The 21189-nt window shown below is 42.4% G+C and overlaps 1 protein-coding gene across 2 annotated transcripts in view; it reads left to right on the top strand.

Annotated features, from left to right (window-relative positions):
- The window catches only part of Xpo6 (exportin 6), a 108633-nt gene that overhangs the window by 28394 nt on the left and 59050 nt on the right, over positions 1–21189 (top strand). Inside the window, exons 2-5 of one of the 2 annotated variants that reach the window (XM_075972158.1) lie at positions 6391–6481; positions 10085–10197; positions 10950–11147; positions 18520–18679. In XM_075972158.1, coding sequence (XP_075828273.1) covers positions 6391–6481; positions 10085–10197; positions 10950–11147; positions 18520–18679 — 562 coding nt within the window. The remainder of the gene's footprint in view (positions 1–6390; positions 6482–10084; positions 10198–10949; positions 11148–18519; positions 18680–21189) is intronic. The other variant, XM_075972159.1, reaches the window with a different exon arrangement.

Below are 21189 nucleotides of genomic sequence, written 5' to 3'. Positions count from 1 at the left end.
TTGCCAAATTAACAACTCAGTTTCTCAAGTCAACCTAGATTTAAAGGCTCAGTAAAGCTAGAGTTAGAGGAGCTGGGGTTGAGAAGTCTGCCTTTAGGGGAATTTATTTGTTTAGGAAGAACAGATTGGATCAGAGTTGGGAAAGTAGGTATCAAGGTGACCGACCAGCTGAAATAGAGAGTGGTAGAAATTGTGGTGAGGAAAGTCTTCACACAGAGAAAGAAAGTCATGTGAAACGAATCTGCAGGTCCAGTGGAGCCATAGACAATATCAGAAAATTCTGTGACCTTTCTCTTCCTTTCAAGTTTTCTTTGATGAGGTGATTCTGAGCCTTGACTGGCTTTGTGGTTCTTTAATAAGTGAGTCAGAAGCACAGGTCTTTGAACTAACTGCTGCTTATCCAGAAGCAGAAATAGACAACAGTGGAAGTCCAGGCAGGCAGCTTTGTACATGCTATCAGTTCTGCAGCGCAGAATGTAGGTTTGTCTTAGAGGATTCTAAGGCAGCCATAATTCATCATCCCATTTTGCTCAAAGGTTTTAAGTGTGTGTTCCTTTTTCTGTGAGATGAGCTCTGATTATAACAGCATAACTTAGTTTTGTTTGTTTAAAAATTTTGATATATTTTTAGTTCCAGCACTTGGGAGGCAGAGGCAGGTGGATCTCTGAGTCTGAGGTCAGCCTGGTCTACTAGAGTTTCAGGTCAGCCAAGGCCCCACACAGAGAAACCCTGCCTGGACTGGGAGTGTGTGTGTGTGTGTGTGTGTGTGTGTGTGTGTGTGTGTGTGTGTGTGTGTGTATAAACAAATAATGAAAGGGTTTGTTTTGACATCTTTGATTTGTTGTGTTTGAGATTCTTCACTGTTGCTGTCAGATTGGTTCATTCATTTTGTATTGCAATATTCTGTCGAATAAACAAACCACAACTCACTCATTCCATTGGTGATAGACATTTGAGTTCTTTTTATTTTTTATTTTTTAAATTCTCTGTAGTGGCTCTGTGAGTATGTGTGTGTGTGCATTTTATTTGGTATACATGCACAGATTTCCACTGGTTAATTGTGGCCATAAGACAAAATTTTCTCAAATGGTGATACCTGTCTATGTTCCTGTGAGTGGTATCTGCATATCTCAGTTTCTTAGCCAACACTTGGTCTGCCAGTTTAATTTTTCTGTGTATGGATGTTTAGCCTGCCTGCATGTCTGTGCACCATGTGTATGTCTGGTGCCTGAAAGGGCCAGAAGAAGGCATCGGATCTCCTGAGACTGGAGTTACAGATGGTTGTGAGCTGCCATGTGGGTGCTAGAACTGAACAGCCAGTGCTCTTAATTACTGAGCCATCTCTCCAGCTCACTGACTCTTTCTGACTTAGCGATTCTCATGGCTGTGTAAATTTTAAGTTTGTTCTCTTTGAGGAGGTGAATACTTATTCAGGTCTTTCTTTTTTTATTTTATTTGAAGATTTTATTCTTATTTTATGTATGTATTTGCCTAAATGCATGTCTGTGTGCCATGTGTGTGCAATGCCCAAAGAGGCCTGCAGAGGGTGTGGGATCCCCTGGAACTGGAGTTATAGATGGTTGTGGCTGCCACGTGGGTGCTGGGACTGAACCTGGACCTCTGGAAGGGCAGTGAATGCTCTTAACGCTGCACCATCTCTCTGGACCCCTAAATTTTTTGACTCTTTCTGACTTAGCTATTCTGATGGCTGTGTAACTGCCTCTTAAATATTTTAAGTTTGTTCTCTTTGAGGAGGTGAATACTTATTTAGGTCTTTCTTTTATAAGTAACTTTGTCCAAAGGTTCTTGTCTTTTCTTTGTTAAGTTACTTTATACTCTCCTGTGAATTCTGTTGGTTACAAGTGTCTTCTCCATTCTGCAGCTTTCTTGTGCCATCGGATGAGCAGTCAGGGTGGTCATTCCCTTTCTTTGTGTTTAGTGCTTTATGTGTCCCCAACAGTAGGAAGAAACTATAACCTCAGTCATATAGGCATTTTCCTCTGGAAGCTTTTTTACTTGACTTTTCATATTTTGTGGCTTAAATTTAAGGGTTTTTCTGATCCATCTGGGTTTTGGTTTTTTTTTTTTTTTTGCATTTATGTCAATGTGTCTCAGTGATTTTTTTAAAAATTTTTAATACATTTAAAACTGAGTTTATTTTAAATACATTTATTTGTGTGTTTATTCAGGTGCACATGTACATAGACACCACAGGACATCTTTTGGGAATCTGTTCTCTCTTTCTGTTGCATGGGTTCCAGGGGTTGAACTCAGATTGGCAGACTTGGTGGAAAGGTCCTTTAACCACTAAGTCATCAGGAGAGCCCCTCACTTAGTTTTTTTTTTTTTTGTTTTTTTTTTGTTTTTTTTTTTTGTTTTTCGAGACAGGGTTTCTCTGTGGCTTTGGAGCCTGTCCTGGAACTAGCTCTGTAGACCAGGCTGGTCTCGAACTCACAGAGATCCGCCTGCCTCTGCCTCCCGAGTGCTGGGATTAAAGGCGTGCGCCACCACCACCCTGCCCCCTCACTTAGTTTTAAATTAGTCTTTAAGACCTGAAGCAGAAATCCCGGCATAAGATGTGAAGCTAGCAGATTGATCTTCTGAATCCTGAGATATTGACCTGTTCCACCTTAGAGTCATGTATGTTCTTTGTCTCTCATTACTTGAAAGTATAGTGTTGTGTGGTGTGTTAGTACTTTCTCACTGTTGTTAGGTCCTTAACCCACCAGTCTGGATCTGGCCTTGCCACTTGCTTCAAACAGCTGGTAAAGGTTCGAGTGGCCTTCCTGCTAAGGGGGTTGGAGGATCTGCAGTATCCTTTAACCATTTGCAGGTCTGAACATATCCTGTTTGTCTTCTACTGTTCTGAATGTTTACTCAGGTGAAGCCTGGGACTCCATTTTATCCACTGTAAATGAACACAGTTTGATTTTGGACTCTTGTCTGAGAAGCCGAAAGTATATATGAGTATAGTTTCAGAGGTCTGACGACTTTTGTTTTGAGATGTTCCTGCCTGTTTTTGTTTGATACCAAAAACCAAGTAAAAATCAGGGTAGCCATCATTGCTAGGTATATAATTCTTCTAGTTATTTAGTGCTTGTACATATATCATCTTCTTTGACACTTGCAGTGTCCTATGAAACATTCCAGCATTAGTGTTGGGGTTATTGAAGTGATCAGAATGTAAACAGCCTAGATTTGTGCTTGTTGGTAAGTGCCTGGGGATGTGCTCGGCTGGTTCTAGCACTGTCTCCTGGAACAGCCACATGTCTTTGTAGTTGCTAGAGTGTCTTGATTTACACCTTAGCTTCTTGGGTTAGGGTGGAGTGTGCTGGGTTGGTAGACTGACAGTGGAGACCAGTAGGTTCTTGGGAGAAGCTGCCAATGATCGTTTAGATGTCAGCATGGCAACAAGTTGTGCTATGCTTGGGTGCTTTGAAAGGGGTTTCTCTAGGACCCACTTCTCTTTCCCTTGAGCTCTCATCTTCCCTTCTCATGATTCCCTTTCTGCTTTCATGTTTGTATCTTGTATATGTGTTTATGCGCATGTGTGTGCACACACATCCACAGACACACACGATACTTATTTTTTTTGGGGCATTGAATTACTTTAATACATTCTAATTTAATTTTTTTCTCTAAATTTTCCTATAACCTTTAAATTTTATTTTTTTTCCATGCTGAGCTTTATTCCTTCCCACCCTCCCCCCCACTCGCCCTGTACCTTGTGCCATTATTAGCCTGACTGTCCAGGCTGGTCTCAACCTCTCAGCCTCATGAATACTGGAATTAAAGGTGTGCATCACCATGTCTAGACACCCTAACTGTCTTCTACTTTTATTTATTGTTTTGTTTTTATTTTTTGTATTGTTTGTTTTGAGATTATCTCATATTGCCTAGGTAGGCTTCAAAGATGTAATTTTTTTTTTATTCTTCATTTTGTGTGTGTATATGATGTGTACAGTATGTACAGGTGCCTGAGGAGATCAGAGAGGTCAGATCCCCGTGCCACTGTAGTTATAGTAGTTATATATAGTTGTGAGTCACCCAACATGGGTGCTGGGAGCTTAACTTGGGTCCTCTGCATGAGCAGTATGTGCTTTTAACCATCGAGCCATCTCTCCAGCCCCCAGACTTCAAACTTTGTAGCTGAGGATGACTTTGGATTTCCTTCTGCCTTTATCTCTCTAATGGTTGGGATTATAGGCATATACTACTGTGTCGTGGGGAGGGGTGTTGGATATCAAATCCAGGGATTCATGCATGCTAGGCAACCACTCTACCAACTGAGGTGTACCCCTAGCCTTTACTCCATTTTGAGATAGGGTCTCACAAGGTTGCCTAGGTTAGCCTTGAACTTCCCATTCTCCTATTTTAGCCTCTAGAGTAGTGTGGGTGATGACTTTTACCAAGGCATGGTTATAGTTTAAATTTTAAATAGAAACACTTCCCTCTCTCAAATGCAGTGACATACCAAACTTGATTAATGAAACAGACCAAGACAGTGTCCATACAATCTCAAACTACTGGACTCAAAGATCACTCCTGCCTTAGCCTGTCAAATAGCTGGATGTGTACCGTTCACCTGGCATATAGGTAATTTTTATAGAACAGGTTGGCTTGCAAGCCGTAAAATTCAGACAAGAATGTTTCTTTGAGTTACAAGTGCTAATACTATTAGGGAAGAATTTATCACTCAGCAGCCCAGTTCATTTGTCATCTTACAATCAGCCTGGTGTGGGATGTCCTTCTGTACACTGTGAATATGTGTTGTTTTTATTGGTTGATGAATAAAGCTGCTTTGACCTTTAACAGGGCAGAATATAGCTAGGTGGGAAATCCAAGCAGAAAAAGTAGGAGAAAAGAGGCAGAATCAAGGGAGATGCCAGCAACAAGATGTGAGGTAACAAACCATAAGCCTCATGGTAAAATATAAACTAATAAAAATGGGTTAATTTAAGTTGTAAGCGCTAGTTAATAATAGGCCTGAGCTAATAGACCAAACAGTATGTAATTAATATTAAGCCTTTGAGTGGATATTTTAAAAGTGGCTGCAGTACCAGGTGTGGTAAGAAACCTCCAGTTCCAATAGTCTACTGTGCCAGCAGTATGAGAGGCACAGCCATGCCTGTCACTGCCTGTGCACGGCCAGTGTTGCTGTTGTACTTGGGGCTATGTTTGTAAACTGACTTAAGGAAGATGATTGAAGTTTCTCAGTCTCCACAGAAGTAAAGGACTGGCTGGAGGTCTGCAGACCTCTCACAGTTAAACACAGGCATCTTTAAATGCGATCCTGTTGTCCTAATACTCTAGGGATAAAGGAAGAGGTTTGGGAAAGGGAGGCATGTAGGAAAGGAATTAAGAACTTACTAAAATAACAGGAGTTTCTAGATAGATAATGCCAATGATGGTTCAGATTTGTCTGCAGATATTCACCTTTTTGCTCACAGGCTTTATGGAGTGGTTTTTGCTACTATTATTACTTAAAACTTTTTATGAGACTGGGTGTATAGTCAGGATTGGTCTACAGTCATCTTCCTGCTTCAGCCTCCCCATGGGCATGCAGCACTTGACTTTGTGGGAGTTTAGACTCAGGCTCATTGCTCATGCCGAGTGAAAAGGAAGTGGAGGTGGGAGATCCATGTGGAAGAGGGAACCCATTAGTACTCAGCCCCCCCCGCCCTTTTAGACAGGGTTTCAGCCAGGGTTATCCCTGGCTGTCCTGGAACTTGCTCTGTAGACTAGGCAGGCCTCAAAAAGAGATCCGCCTGCTTCTGCCTGCTGGGATTAAAGACTTTAATCAATGGCCTTACTCTTACTTTGGGCATCCCTGTTTAGTTTGTTCTCTGCTGGTCAGTAGAGGTTGACCTTGAAGTGCCTGGCAAGCTTTGTTCTCAACTGCACATTCATCTTTATTGGCTGTTTATGTAAGACTGAAAGCTGACTGCATGCAGGACTCCTGAAGCATCTTCAGAAACCCTAAGAGTTCATGTGGCTTGTGTTTCTTTGGATTAATTTGGCTAATTAATCAGGCAAGGGGAGCCCAGATTATGTGTGGAGGGTCAGTAAGCCTCTCAGAATCTGTTTGTTCTGCCTATTTAGGCAGGACCAGACCATTAATTTGCTTTCAACATCTTTCTACAGTTGTATTTTGAATTGTTTTTCTCCATAGCATAAATAATTAAAATCACATGGCATGCATTTGTAGAAGATAAGCAAACTGGATTTTAAACCAGATGGAAAATTCTCTTGTTTTTCTGGCTTGCATTGTGCATTTGAAGAAAGTTGATCCAAGGTGTTTTAGAAAGTTAATTACTCTTCTTGGGGATAGTACCTGGAAGGAACCAAGGAGAAGCCGTTTATTGATGTTTTCTAAAATTCTTTTGTTAGGCATCTGAAGAAGCCTCCCTCAGGGCACTGGAAAGTCTGATGACAGAATTTTTCCATGATTGTACAACCAATGAAAGAAAACGTGAGATAGGTAAGTGAAGTCTGGGGAAGAAGGAATTGATACCCTTGGCTGCTCAAACCTGCATGTGCCCCTTGAAGTCTTGGCTTTGCTCTGGTTTTGCTGGTTGGCGGCAGGTAGGGCCTGCAGACCTAGCTGCGAGGGCACAGTGATTGGTTTTCTTTCTTTCAGTCAAGTGGGAAAGCCTCTGTTTTGTTTCTGATCTCAGCAGTGTTGTTGAAAGAAGCCCACAACCATTAATTTCAAAACAAGAACAATTTAAAATGTGTCACGATGAGCCTGAGGCAGAGGTTTTTTTTGAATTCCTTACCTTGTCTTCCACTGGAGACTTCTAGCCTTTTCTTCCTTTTCATCACTGAAGAATGTTTTCTCATTCTTTAGTTTTCATGAATAAAGGCTCTGCCACAGAGAGAACATGTAGGTGTAATCATTTGCTGTCTCGGGGCCTCAGCATATTTGAGAACCCACGTTTGACTTTTGTGTTCATTAACACAATTATGTTAATCAAACATACTAGGAAGAAGATAATTTATTTAAGTGTCATGTCCTGCCTCAGGGACATGATCCACTGTGTTGCTCAAGCAGTCTGTTCTCTTTTGGATCCTCTCTTATCCCTGAATTTGAATGAAAGGTGCTTTCTTACGTGTGTGTGTGTGTGTGTGTGTGTGTGTGAGAGAGAGAGAGAGAGAGAGAGAGAGAGAGAGAGAGAGAGAGAGAGAGAGAGAGAGAGAGAGGAGACACTACTAGGCCATTTCTGTCTCCATTGGCTTGACTCATGTTAGCCAGTTAAATCTCCTGGTCTAGTCTGAGTGCCACCCAAAGTCCGTCTGGGGTTGAGACTTTTCCGGATAGCTAGGACATTTTTGGCTATAGCCGGTTTTTACTAGCCTCCTTGAAGCATCATGCCATCTGATAACTGGTACTCCCAATAGCCTGCACCCTTCATACCTTTCTTTTCTGAGGGAGTACGTTGTAGAGTAGTAGAATAGATGAAGGACCACTGACGGTTGCTGAGTTCAGGAGATGAGCAGAGCCTGCCTAGGAGACTTACCTTGCTTGCTACTCTGGTTCTCTGTACTGATTATCCTCCTGACCCAGTGTTATCTCCTCGTTAGTTTTATGGGTCTACTGTACCTTATATTTATAGTGAAAATACTAGACATATTTTTTTGCCAAAATGGTAGATCTTCCTCTATGTTAATCTTCTATAATTGTCCACTCTGATTTCTTTAAACTCTTGTCACTGCAATAGAAATGCCTTTGATTTTTCTTTGAATATTTGATGTGCTCATCAAATATTGCTAACATTTGTGCATTCCTGGGTTGAAAGTGGAATCTTGTATAAGGTATTCATATCTGAATCAAGCTTTTATGTGGAAAGGGGGTATAGCTCAGTCAAAGAGCACTTTTCTAACATGGACTTCATCATTAGCAACACAGAGTTCATAAAACAGCTCATACTGCAGATGTTCAGTTGAAATGCTGGCTAATTGGAACCGCTCTCTATCAGTTTGGTGGGTCTTTTGCTTCTCTTTGTACCTGGTTTTTGCTGTGGCTTAATTTGAGTGCGTGGCTGGAATTTTTTTGTTTGTTTGTTATTTTTCTGTTGCCTCGGGAGAAACTAAAGACTTTGCCTATTGAGATAAGGGAACAGAAGGAAGCCATATCTTACCTTTTACCTACCTACCTGCCCGCCAGGCAAGTTACAGTGCTCGAGAGATTAATAGAGAGTAGATGGTGGGGACGCATGAAGCCAGCTGTGTTTCACCAGTGGAGGAATGGGCAGTATGTAGAGCAGTGGCTTGCTGGGACCAGCTTAGGGATCAGCTGACTTGAGCCCAGCATGCCATTCCCAGCTATAACTCACATTATCTGGTTTGCTTGTATCTCTGAGTTACATAAAAAATTTTGTTTAATTATCAAGACACGCCATCATCTTTCACAGATTTTTTTTTTTTCTTGAGACAGGGTTTCTTTATGTAACAGTCTGTACTGGATCTCGCTTTGTAGACCAGGCTGGCCTCAAACTCACTAAGATCTACCTGCCTCTGCCTCCCAAGTGCTAGGATTAAAGGTGTGCACCACCATCACCCAGCCTTTTCACAGAATTTTTAAGACTTAAGAAAATTATTTTTATTTTACGTATATGAGTGTTTTACTTGCATGTATGTCTGTGTACTATGTGGGTGTGGGATCCCTGGAACTGGAGTTGTAGAAAGTTATGAGCTGTCATATGAGTGCTTGGGGTTGAACCCAGGTCTTCACCAAGAGCAGACAATGCTGAACCATTTCTGTAGCCATTCTGTAGAATGGCTAGTGAGGCTGCCTTGTTGCACTTAGTTAGGTTTACAAGACAGGCATGACGTGTCTTCATGGTGACCGTGCACAAGCCAGCCTTGCTGGCAGAGGTCCATGGTTAACACATGGATCAAGGTTGGTTTATAAGCAACATAATAGTGGGTAGCTAGACAATTAATGCTTGCTAATTGTGGCTTTTGACTTATGCTGTCTGTAGTCTGAGAGGAGAAGAGCCATTTTTAGTTGACTGAATGTACTGGCAACTCTTAGGGTTCTTACTTTTGGTTTTTTACTTATTTGCATATTTTGTGTTATCATCATTTTGTTTTTTTCAACACAGGATTTCTCTGTAACAGCTCTGGCTGACCTGGAACTCACTTTGTAGACCAGGCTGGCCTCGAACTCACAGAGATTTGCCTGCCTCTGCCTTTATTTATTTATTTATTTATTTTTGTTTTGTTTTTCGAGACAGGGTTTCTCTGTAGCTTTGATGCCCGTCCCCGAACTAGCTCTTGTAGATTAGGCTGGCCTCAAACTCCCAGAGATCCGCCTGCCTCTGCTTCCCGAGTGCTGGGATTAAAGGAGTGCGCCACCACCGCCCGGCTCTGCCTCTGCCTTCTGAGTGCTGGGATTAGAGGTGTGCACCACCACCACCCAGCTATATCTTATTATTTTTAAATCTCATTATCTATCTCATTATATTTTAAAATATATTTGATATATTTTTATTTTATGTGTATGGGTGTTTTGCTTTTATGTATGTCTGTGTACACTTTCATGCCTGGTACCTACAGAGACCAGAAAAAGGCGTCCAGTTACCTGGAACTGGAATTGCACACAATTGTAATCCACCACATGGCTGTTGGGAATGTTAGTTTTCTCTTCCCGATTCTCTAGCCTTCATGTCGTATGAGTGCAAGCAGTATGAATGTCACTTAAGACTGGTAGAACATTGTGGTGTGTATGGCTTATGCTTGTAGGGACTGGTTGGTGTCATTTACATTTTAGATAGTATTGCTGTCCCATATATAGCTTAAATAAGAGCTTGAGCAATAAGGCTCTGTTCTCAAAAAGTATCTTTAGAAAAGTCAGTGGCCTTGAGGTGTCAGGTGCGCTGCTTGTGTTGAAGATCACCCCAGAGTCAAGTGTACTAACTGTATAATCCATTTAGCTGCAATTTGTGCTTGTTTTTTTGTTTTTTTAAACACAATTTGCATTATATGGGGAGGTAGGTATGTTTTCAAAATGATGGCAGCCAGGGCTTGTATCAATTTCATGTATTTTTATAGCTGTTTTGTTACTATTTAACTTTTCCAGAAGAGCTTCTTAATAACTTTGCCCAGCAAGTAGGAGCCTGGAGATTCTGCTTGTATTTTCTGTCCAGCACAAGGAACGACTATGTAATGATGTACAGCTTAACGGTTTTTGAGGTAAGTTGTTGGGTCATTTCATATTCCTGAAAACTGCAGTGAAATTGTACACCACGGACACCAGTCTTTCCCTTTAATGCACAGATGACTGGGAAACAGTAGCTTGACCCACCCACATTGGCACCTCTCTCTAAGTTGCCTACTGTCTGGGACACCTTTATGTCCACGACTCCAAAAGGATCTGGTAGGTGGTTGTCTCTCTGGCACTGTTAGGTCATATTGGTGACTTAACCTTTTACTTTTATCATTTGAAAGACAAAGCTAACTAAATATTCTATATGGAGAGTGGTTGTCCTGCCATCATCTTCCAACCACAGGCAGATTCATGCTAGCTCTCGTCCAAACTTTGTCTCTGGTGTAAGCTCACATCAAACTCTTTCCCACTATCCTCTCTGCTACATTCACACTAGTGACTGCCTTACCTTTTTTATAGTAGAGAGTAGCATCTTGGTTATGTACCTCAGGCTGGCTTCAAACTCACCACCCTGCTGCCTCAGTTTCTCAGGTGATTGGATTACACTTGTGTGCTGTCATATATGGCTTGTTCACTTATATTTGCCCTAAACTATTAGAGGAATGTGTGTTTGTGTTTGTGTGTGTGTGTGTGTGTGTAAGAGAGAGAGAGAGAGAGAGAGAGAGAGAGAGAGAGAGAGAGAGAGAGAGAAAGAGAAAGACATATTATAGCTAACTATAGAATAAAAACCAGTTGTTTTGTTTACAGCTCATTAAAGGGTATGTATTTTTTATTTCAGAATCTGATCAATAAAATGTGGCTTGGGGTCCCATCTCAGGATAAGATGGAAATCCGTAGCTGCTTGCCCAAACTTCTCTTGGCTCACCATAAAACCTTACCTTACTTTATACGGAACAAACTCTGCAAAGTTATTGTTGATATTGGACGCCAAGATTGGCCCATGTTCTACCATGACTTCTTCACTAACATTTTACAGGTAAGGATCTACCTGGGGAACTATCTTAGAAATTGTTTGTTACAGGTAAGGGTCTACCTGGGGAACTATCTTATAAATTGTTTGTTTGTAGAAGTGATTATACTCCTTGACTTGAGTTTATAGTTAGTTGTTGATTGCAGGAATAAATGCTGTGGCCTGGATTAGTACTTTGGCTTCCTTTATGCTCTTGTACCTTTGCATAGTGGGGAGAAGGAAGAAGAATAAGCCTGGCTGCTGTGACCTTCTGCTCAGCAAGCCTTTGAAAGCATGGCTCCTGATAGATACCCTGGGTGTTGAGGTGAAGGGAGGGTTCCAGTGGTTTCATAACTGAGTCAGGAAATCATCTCAAGCAGTAACTAAGCATTCTTAGGAGAATCGTTGTGCTGCTGAGCTGTGTCACACAGTCTAGGGAGCTGTGGGGAGAGTAGTAGGCGTGGGCAGGGGCTGGGTCTCGCCATGCTTCCATAGTTCTTTCTTTGGACCTGAGGAAAAGTAGTTTCTGTTTTTCTTTTCCTTTAGTGTTGGAGCTTTTGAGATAGGGTCTTGTCAAGCAGCACTGGAGGGGTGGCTGGGTACCTCATCCCTGATGGGGCGTGTAGTGAAAACCATTGAACCTTCTCAGGCTCACTAGAGATCAGAGGTGCTTGTCTGCTACGTCAGGTGCAAAAGCTGCATTAAAATAAAACACAGAAGCTGAACTGTGTTTAGAGTTTTAATTGTATATTTAATTAGTAGCCTTTCTGGATACAAGAGCAATGAAGATGAAAAATTACACATTTTGAGTTCTTTTAAGTAAAGGATTGTGTGTGGAGGGCAATAATTAAAGATCATCTTAGTTTCTTAGTTTATTCAATTGATCCTGTGTTGCTCTCTTGTTCTTGCTCTTTGAGACAGAATATTACCACAGGACTGTTTAGCCTGGAAGTCACAGAGATCTACCTGCCTCTGCTTCCCGAGTGCTGGACTCAAAGGAGCGTGCCACCTCACCTGGCTCCTTTTCAGTTCTTAGTTATCTGACAACATGTTTTAATCTTGATTATATTTTAACTTAAAAAAAAAAACAAACATCAATGGAAACTTCCTGGAAAAACAAATAAACAAGAAAACAAAAATGCTCAAAAACCATTAACAGTAAAATTTGCTCTGAAATGGTTTTTCACCAAAGTATCAGGTACTACTTGCAGTTGTGTCTTGGAAACGGAAACTCCAAATGTTTGACAAGAACAAAATAGAAGCAGTTGCATTCTACTGTAAACTAGCTAGAGTAGCTGACAGGAAAGAAGAGGCCAGAGAAAGCAGCTGCAGCTATAGAGATAGCTGAGCAGTCTACAGGAAGTGCCCTTTCTGTAGAGGAGGGGGGAGGGTCACACACCCATTCTTTGAGCCTCAGGAAGGAAGAAGTTAAAGTCAGTTCAGCTTTGGTTTGTCAGCCAAGCTAGGGGGCATAGGAAGGTGGAACCTTGGGTTAGCTTAGCTTTGGCGGAATGAGGCCCAAGATCAACCCTGGCTAGAGGTCAGGGGTCAAGGCAAACAACTAGGCCCAAATTCTTAAGCCCTCAGAGGTGAGAAAGGTCTCACTAGCAATAGACAGGGAGCTTGAGAGCAGCAGGAGCAGGATCACTGTTGCAGCACAGGGTTTAACCAGCCTCTTCTCTGCTCTGTAGGCTACCTAGAGTCTGGCTTAAAGGCCCCTGGATGATGAAGTAAGGAGAGAAGACAAGAGTGTGTCTGTCCCTTTCTCTCTTCTCTTCAGAGCCTGGTAGAGGCTGGTTAGCATTTTCACCCAGTATATTAACGTGGGGGCAGCTAGGGCAGTGGTCCAGTCATTTTTATTATTCTTATGAATTTTAAAAAGATTTTTTTTTGTGTGTACACACACACACACACACACACCCTGCCCTTCAGAGGCCCTGGGATTCCGTGGAGCTGGAATTACAGGGGATTGTGAGCCAATGTCGTGGGTGCTGGCAATTGAACTCAGGTCCTCTGGAAGAGCAATGTGCACTCTTTTAAAACTTATTTGTTATTTTTTTTAATTTTTTTGTTTATTTTTTTTTAGTTGTTGCAAAAAAAAATTTCCCATTTCCCTCCCCCTCCTCGCACACATCGCCCCCTCCCCCCACTCCCCCTTATTTGCTATTTTTATTGGTGTATGTGTGTATGTACCTGTGTGGGTCTATATCACTATGTGCATGCAGATGCTCTTGGGTGTTGTCACATCCTCTGGAGCTGGTGTTACAGGCAGTTAGGAGCCACCTGATATGGGTGCTGGGAATTGAACTGGGCCAATTGCATGAACAGTGAGTATTCTTAAGCGTGGAGCCATTTCTCTAGACCTGCAAGATATATTCTTAATTGCTGAGCCACCTCTCTGGCACTCTTACAATTTTTATTGAGGATTGGTGGCCATTGGTAGGATCTGCTCTTTGGTTCTGTCTCAGCTGCATCCTTCTCGTCTTCCGCTGAGCTTTTTCATCTTCTACCAGCTTTCTCATTAGGAATTTGTGGGCTATGTGTAGAATGAAGGAGGCCCAGGAGCACAGCCTTTGTCATCCTCATTGTGATACTAATAGCAAAAAAGGTGAGAAAGAGCGTGTTTCATTGAGTATGCCAAGGTTCAGAAGCCAAAGGACAAGGAAACCAGCCAGGTGATGATGAAAACAGTGGCAAAGATGAGGTAGGTGGTTTTCCATGCCATGTAGTTAAAACATCTTGGCAAATGCTAGCAGATAATCAGAAAGTATGATAAGATTCCCCACTCAGACAAAATTGACAGACCAGAAAAGGCTAAGATGGTGGTGGCCAGTTGGTAGATGATCTGTTCCTTAAGATCCATTTGCTTGACAGTAAAGGCACCGGGGAAAGCAGGGACCAGTAGAAAGGCAGCCGAGAAGTGTTTCCAGTACTGGGGATTTGGGTGATGCTCTAGATGGGGTGTCCTTCCCAAACTTTGCTCATGCCTTAGAGCAAGGTTTAGCCACAAGGACTATAATGCCAACAACAAAAGGAACCAGGTAAAAATGCTTCTGAGTACCTCTTGAGAAGACTGGGCCAGTCCTGGATGGACCAGTGATGGAATCGTCATTATACTTCTGGCCTGAGCGCTCTCTTTGCCAAGACAGAAGAGAAGCATTATCTCCTCCTGCTTGAGCTGCTTCTGCTGGTGAGGGAGAAGTGTCCTAAGGTGGGCTGCTCACAGCTAAGCTTATTCACCATTCAGTAGGGCAACTGATAGCATAGCCACATAAGCTCAAAGAGGTATCAGATAATGAAAAAGAGCAAGGTGGGGGTAGTGTGATACAGAGGTTCGAGACTTTGGAACCAACTCATCCACCTCAGTCTTTGGGATCAGCACAGGTTAATTTCATACACAGGGTAACCATTTCCATCAGATGTAATCATATAAGATTTGGAGCAGAGTAGAGTAGACTAGTCTAGACTAGGCTCTGTCCTTGTCTGAATTGTATAGGCCAAGTGTTCTCCCTGTTCTGTCCTCTTGCCAGCTCCCTCATTCTTTCTTCCTCCTGCAGCTAGGGAGAGAACCAGAGCTGAGTATAGCACAGTCAGAGAGAGAAAGCAAAAATGATTACTTTCTTCTTTATTTTTGTTTATTTGAGACAGGATCTGACTGTGACCGTGGTTGGCCTGTAATTCTCTATGCAGACCATTTTGTCCTTAAACCAGTGGTTCTCAACCTTCCTAATGCTACAACCCTTTAATATAGATCCTCATGATGTAGTGATCCCCAACCATAGAATTATTTTCATCACTACTTATAACTATAATTTTGCTACTGTTATGAATTGTGAATATTGGTGCTTTCCAATGGTTTTGGTCATGACCCACAGGTTGAGGACCACTGCCTTAAATTCACAGAGGTCTGCCTATCTGCCTCCTGAGTGCTGGGATCACAAAAGTGATTTTGTCTTTGTTATGCTTCAGGTCCTGTGTATTTAGTCTCTAGCCCTACCCTACCCCTGACCCGCCCCAAGAAAAAAAGTCAGGAAGAGTATCTTCCTTCTACCTACCTGCCTACCTACTATCTCCTCCCTCAGGATGATGGACCCTAAGGCCAGGCAATGATAGACAAACCCTTTACCATTGAGCTATATCTCCTGTTCTTTTGGGGAGGCAGGCAGGATCTTGCTGTGTAGTTCAGGATGCCCTCCAATTCATGATCTTACTGCTACCTCTACTTCCTGAGTGCTAACATTACAGGCATGTGCTATCATGCCTAGTGGTTGCTCTTTTTTTCACTTGATTTCTTTTCTTTTTTCTCTCTCTCTTTTGCTTCCCCCTTCTCCCCGCAAAACAGCACAGCTGGCCTGATAGAAAGATGGAATGAGCTGGCCAGAGATGCCACACGTCTTTAATCCCAGCTCTCGGGGGGCAGAGGCAGGCAGATCTCTGTGAGTTTGAGGCCAGCCTGGTCTACAAGAGCTAGTTCCAGGACAGGCTCTAAAACTACAGTGAAACCCTGTCTCGAAAAACCAAAAGAAAGAGAGAGAGAGAGAGAAGAAAGAAAAAGATGGAATGGCCTTTTGAAGATAGTTACAGTGCCAGTTAGGTGACATTGGCGTGGAGGGCTGGGGAAGTGGTCTCCAGAAGGCAGTATATGATATCACTTGATTTCTTACCTGACTTTTCTTCCCTCTGAATAAAGAGAGCAAGATCGATTTTTCCTTATTGTAGGGTTTCTGTTCCGCCTGGTCCCCGCAGTCATTAAATCCCAAAGAAATCATACAGAGGTCTACATTAGTTATAAACTGATTGGCCCAGTATCTCAGGCTTCTTATTAACTCTTATAACTTACATTAGCCCATTATTCTTATCTATGCTAGCCACATGGTTCAGTACCTTTTTCAGCGTGGCAGTCACATCTTGCTTCTTCTGTGGCTGGGCCAGGACTGCAGAAGGACTTCCTTCTTCCCAGAATTCTCCTGTTCTTGTCCCTTGCCTCTACTTCCTATCTGGTTACTGGCCAATCAGCGTTTATTTAAAATATGATTGACAGAATACAGACCATTGTCTGTATTCCAGCAGTAGGGTGTCCCACATGCGTGAGTTGCACAGAGGCATTTCATAGCTGAAGGAAAGTGAACATCTGAGCTGGAGAAAGGCATGGCAGTCAGAGTGCTTACTATTACAGTAGTACACGGTTCATTCAGTTCCCAGTATTATCAGGTGGCTCATGGTTTCAGGGGCGATGATGGACTCTGCAGCAGGCACTTGGTCACTTGTGGTGCACATAAACTCATATAGGTACGTGTACACACACACACACACACACACACACACACACACACACACACACACACACATCTTGAAAGTAAACCTTGCCAAGTAGAATATTCTCAGCTGAAAGGTTAAGTACTTAGGAGCTGGAGAGCGGTGGCCAGTGGATAAGAGTTCTTACAGAGAACCCAGCATCCATGTGATGGCTTACAAGCACCTGTAAACTGCAGTTCCAGGGGACTTGATTTCCTGTTGTGATCTGAGAGGGCACCATGCTCCCAGATGGTGCTCAGACATTATTCACAGGTAAAACACTAATATACACAAAATTAAACTATCCCCTCCTTAAAAAAAAATGTAAGTTCTTAGTTCAAAATAGAGACAAAAGAGGAAAAGGAAAAAGGAAAGGAAAGTCTCAGAATAAGGTTGAGAATCCAGAAATCTTCACACAGACTTAATGAGGGTCTTTTCTACTTTATTAACACCAAAAATTATACTGAGGCAGACATTGTTTGTGTTAGAAATAGTTGAATTTTGTATAAAAATAGAGAAAATGTGGAGGTAGGAAGTTTTAGCATTCAGGAGAGCTGGTTTTTATAGGGAACACCTCCCTCCTTCCTTCTTCCCCTTTCTCTCCTTTGCCTTTTCTGATTGGCTCTTGGAAAGTCTCCTGAACCCCTGCCTCTGTCTCTAGATTGCTAAGATTAAAGACAACTGTTGGTTGGCTTTCTTGAGCTGCTTCTGAGCATAGTGGAATTGCCCTTGAATTTCCTTTACAACTTTCTCTTTCCATTGGATTTTAAACTTTGGCTATGTCAGCAGTCTTGTGTAGCAAGTGCTCCCCCCCCCCCCATCTTCTGGAAGACAGTATCCCAGGAGACAGAAATAGTTACTGAATTTATTACATGGGTATTTGCAAAACTCTAACTGTAGCCAGGCATGCCTGTAATCTCAGCATCTGAGAAACTGAAGCAGGAGGATGACCACAAGTTCTAGGACAGTTGGGGCTACGTAGTGAGACCTGTGTTAAAAACTCAACGATCATGACAGTTGTTTGATGTCTTGGCTGTGTGTGCTCTGCCGCATGTTTATTTTCTTTTCCTTTTTCATTTAAACTTTTGAGACCACTATGAGTCCAGGCTGCTCTTAAACTCTTTTTTTTTTAATGATATTTATCTTTTTTTGTCAAGGGAATGATGACTAACATGTATGTAGAGGTCGGAGGGAACCTTAAATGAGTCAGTTCTGTTTCCACCAGGTGGGTTCCAGGAACCAAACGTAGATTGTCAGCTTGGAAGCACCTTTGCCTGCAGAGTCACCCTGCTGTCTCTTAAACCCTTGATTTGTTTGCTTTGGTCTCCTCTGACTGCAGGGATTCCAAGTGTGTGATGCCATACCTAGCTTCACCATATGTTTAATTTTAAACTTTCTTGAAATATGCTAAGGTCAGAAATGTAAGATTTAGAACTATAAAGTTGATTTAACTTGAATGTTAAAAAGATACACAAATTGATGTATACTGTTTATCACTAGTATGTAAAATATTTGTATCACTAGCATGCGTATCAGAGTGCATACACTTGCACTTACTGCATGGTCGGGAGAACCTGCTCTATACCTAGGCTGTATGTTATAGCCTGTTGATCCTTGGCTACAGACTTGTACCACATCTTAACACACTGAATACTACAGGCAGTTGTGACACTGTTAAGTTTTTATATGTCTTAAATGTCTCTAAACATGGAGAAACAACAGCAAACCTACCAGATGATAGGAATTTTTCTGTCCATGATAGAATTGTCTGTCATTCAGTATATAGATATCTCTGTATCTCTTGGTTATTATATAAATAAGCAAACCTTGGTTGGGAATTGGGACTTGAATAAAAATATTGGAGAGGATTGTTTCCAGCTCCTTTTTAAGTTTCTTCTGGTAGAATTTTGCCCTAACATGAGAATAAAATTTGAATGGTTGGTAAAGCAAAGCTGCATAAATGATCTTCTAAATTCTTTTTCAAAAGTGTTGCTTGAGGTAGTCTGTTCATAGGAGAAGGTTCAGCACCTCTCAGTTGAATTTTACTAATCCTCTGTGTAGCTTCTTAGTTCTATGTTGCTTTAAATTTGCTTTTTCTTGTCAGTTGATCCAGTCCCCTGTGACAACCCCCCTTGGGCTGATCATGTTGAAGACAACTTCGGAAGAGCTAGCTTGTCCTCGTGAGGACCTCAGTGTGGCTCGGAAGGAGGAGTTGCGGAAATTGCTGCTGGACCAGGTGCAGACAGTACTTGGGCTCTTGACAGGTGAGTGAGTGCCATGGTAGTGCCTGGAGACAGGTTGGCTGCAGGTGTGCAGAGCCAAGGCCTTCTATAGTCTGGTACAAGCTAAGACCTCACAGGGGATTTGTAGCTTAATTTTCTTTTAGTCTTTTCTTAATTGGTCCTCACTATGTGACTAATGAGGTATATATATATAGGCCAGGTTGTAGGAATGTGATTCACATGCTGATAGTGTAATTTAAGTAGGTAGGTAGCAAGCTCTTTATTTCAAATAATTTGAATTTAAGATTAGGAGAGATAGTAGTAGCAAGATAAAAAAAATTCTCTGTGGAGAAATGAGACAAGGTGCGATGTTGGCCCTTGTGCCCTAGGCTATAAATGCATGTGGCATCCCAGCTATCTGATCAGAGTCTCATGACAGTGTGTGGGGGGGAAAGGAGAGGAAGCCTGTCACACAGTGAGGCAGGAAGGTTAGCAAGAACATCCCCAGAGACAGGGGTGCCTTGGTCTTGGCACTTTACACAACTTATAGACTGCTGGCCACTAGACCTTTGAGGTGCCCAGAAGTCACTGCTGCTTGAGTCTGTAGTGTGAAGGCGCTGTTTCATCTTGTGCCTTTTCTATTTGGATATTCAAGGTGTTTTTTCTTTTTTTCTTTTGTATGTCTGTTTTATTGGTTCTCATCTGGTGAGTACTTTAAAATCGATTGAAAGAATGATTAATGATGGTGAACTTGTGTGCTTACTACTCCCCCCGCCTCATCCTTTCCCTGGATCCCAGATAGAAATTCAGTCCTCAGAATGTATTCATTCAAAGCAAACTTACTGCTATCAACTGGGCATTTGTTTTAGTTGGGACTATGACTTATGCACCTGCCCCGCGTTCTATGCCTACAGATACGAAACAGTCCAACAACAGTTGTAAGACACATGCACATGTCCACTTTAAACTGTGGCAGTTTAGGGACTTATGTTTTTTTGAAAGTCTTGCAGCCATTGCCTTTATTCCAGAACATTTTTCATTAGCCCAGAAAGCAACCCTGAGTCCACAAGAGGTCACCATTATTCTCTCCTCCAGTCCCTGGCAATTAATTCATCTAACTTTGGCTCATAGGGATGTGTCTGTTTTGAACCTTTCATAAAGTTATTATCTTATATCACCATATCAATGTGACCTTTTGTGTGTGGCTTTCTTTACTTAACAGGTTCTTTAGGTTTATCCATGCTATATAGCAATAAATATCTGGAGGCAGATTTTTTGTTTGTTTGCTTTTAGACAGGATCTCACTATGTAGCTCTGACTGGTATGGATTTCACTTATATATAGATCAGGCTAACTTCAAACTCAAAGAGATCTATCTGCCTTTATCCTCCAAGTGCTGTGGTTAAAGGCATGAGCCACCACACCTGGCCTTAGGGAGTATTTTTATGAGCTTCTGTGGTGATGTTGTGTGCTGGGCTCTGTCGGGGTACACGGAGGACCAAAACAAGTCCTGGCTTCTGAGAATCTGCACCCTAGTGGGAGAGGCAAGTGAACAATTAAAGAGCAATGTTTAAGAGTTGTAGTTGATGTAATGTGTGGAGGCTGCCTGGGACAGCTGAGTGGAGCTGGGAGGGACAGACAGACAGCAGTTGGTAGAGGGAAGGCTGAGATTTAGAGGGGGGAGCAGAAGGAAGGTGGAAAGGAGGATGGTGTACATTGAAGGCACAGCAGATGGATGGGTCAGTACTGGAAGACTGGATCAAGTGAGCCTGGAAGGGAGGTATAGAGGCAGGTGCCAAGTTCTGTGACTCTGCTGCTTACCCAGTAAGGAATGTATGGGTAGATTTGTAGGGGTAAAGAACTGAGTTTGGGGTATGCAAGTGTTACCACCCAGGAAGCATTTGGCTATCCTAAATCTGTGACCGGATACCTTACCTGCTTTCTGAATGCCTGCCATGTAGCAATAGAGCTCATGTGTAGAGTTGAAATTAGTTTTGGGCTGGGAGACATTTGATTGAAGCAAAGCCACAGCAGTAGAGAGTTTCTCGAGCAGAGAGAGAGGCTGGAGAAGAATGGGAACTAGAGGAAAGATAAAAGATCTAAATGATGGATGTGCAGAGGGTGTCTGTAATGATGGGAGACAGACTCAGAACCAGAGGAGAGCTGAGAACGAATGACACCACATGTCAGAGAAGGGTTTGGGCAGTGTCCCAGAACACTGGAATGTCCAGGAGGATAAGAGACCCTTAGTAGATGTGTTCGTCATGTGGCTTTGACAAAGAGCAAGGTTGGAGGAAGCAGTGGGGAGAAGCCACACAGCAAAATTCAGATGAAATCCTGCACTGGGACAGAAATCTGCAGAATATAGCTGGGAACATGGCTCAGTAGTTAAAGCACTTGCTGTACAAACAAGGGGACCAGAGCTCACATCTCCAGAACCCACACAAATATTGGGTGGGTGTGACGCCCCACCTGTAATTTCCTCAACTTCCAGAGCAAGCTGACTGGTGATACTTGGAAAGAGGCCCTGCTTCAAAAGAATGAAATAGAAG

This window comes from Microtus pennsylvanicus, chromosome 5 (assembly GCF_037038515.1).
Source record: "Microtus pennsylvanicus isolate mMicPen1 chromosome 5, mMicPen1.hap1, whole genome shotgun sequence".
Classification (NCBI taxonomy): Eukaryota; Metazoa; Chordata; class Mammalia; order Rodentia; family Cricetidae; genus Microtus; species Microtus pennsylvanicus.
The sequence above is the reverse complement of the archived record's forward strand: the minus strand, read 5'-3'. Positions and strand labels throughout refer to the sequence as shown.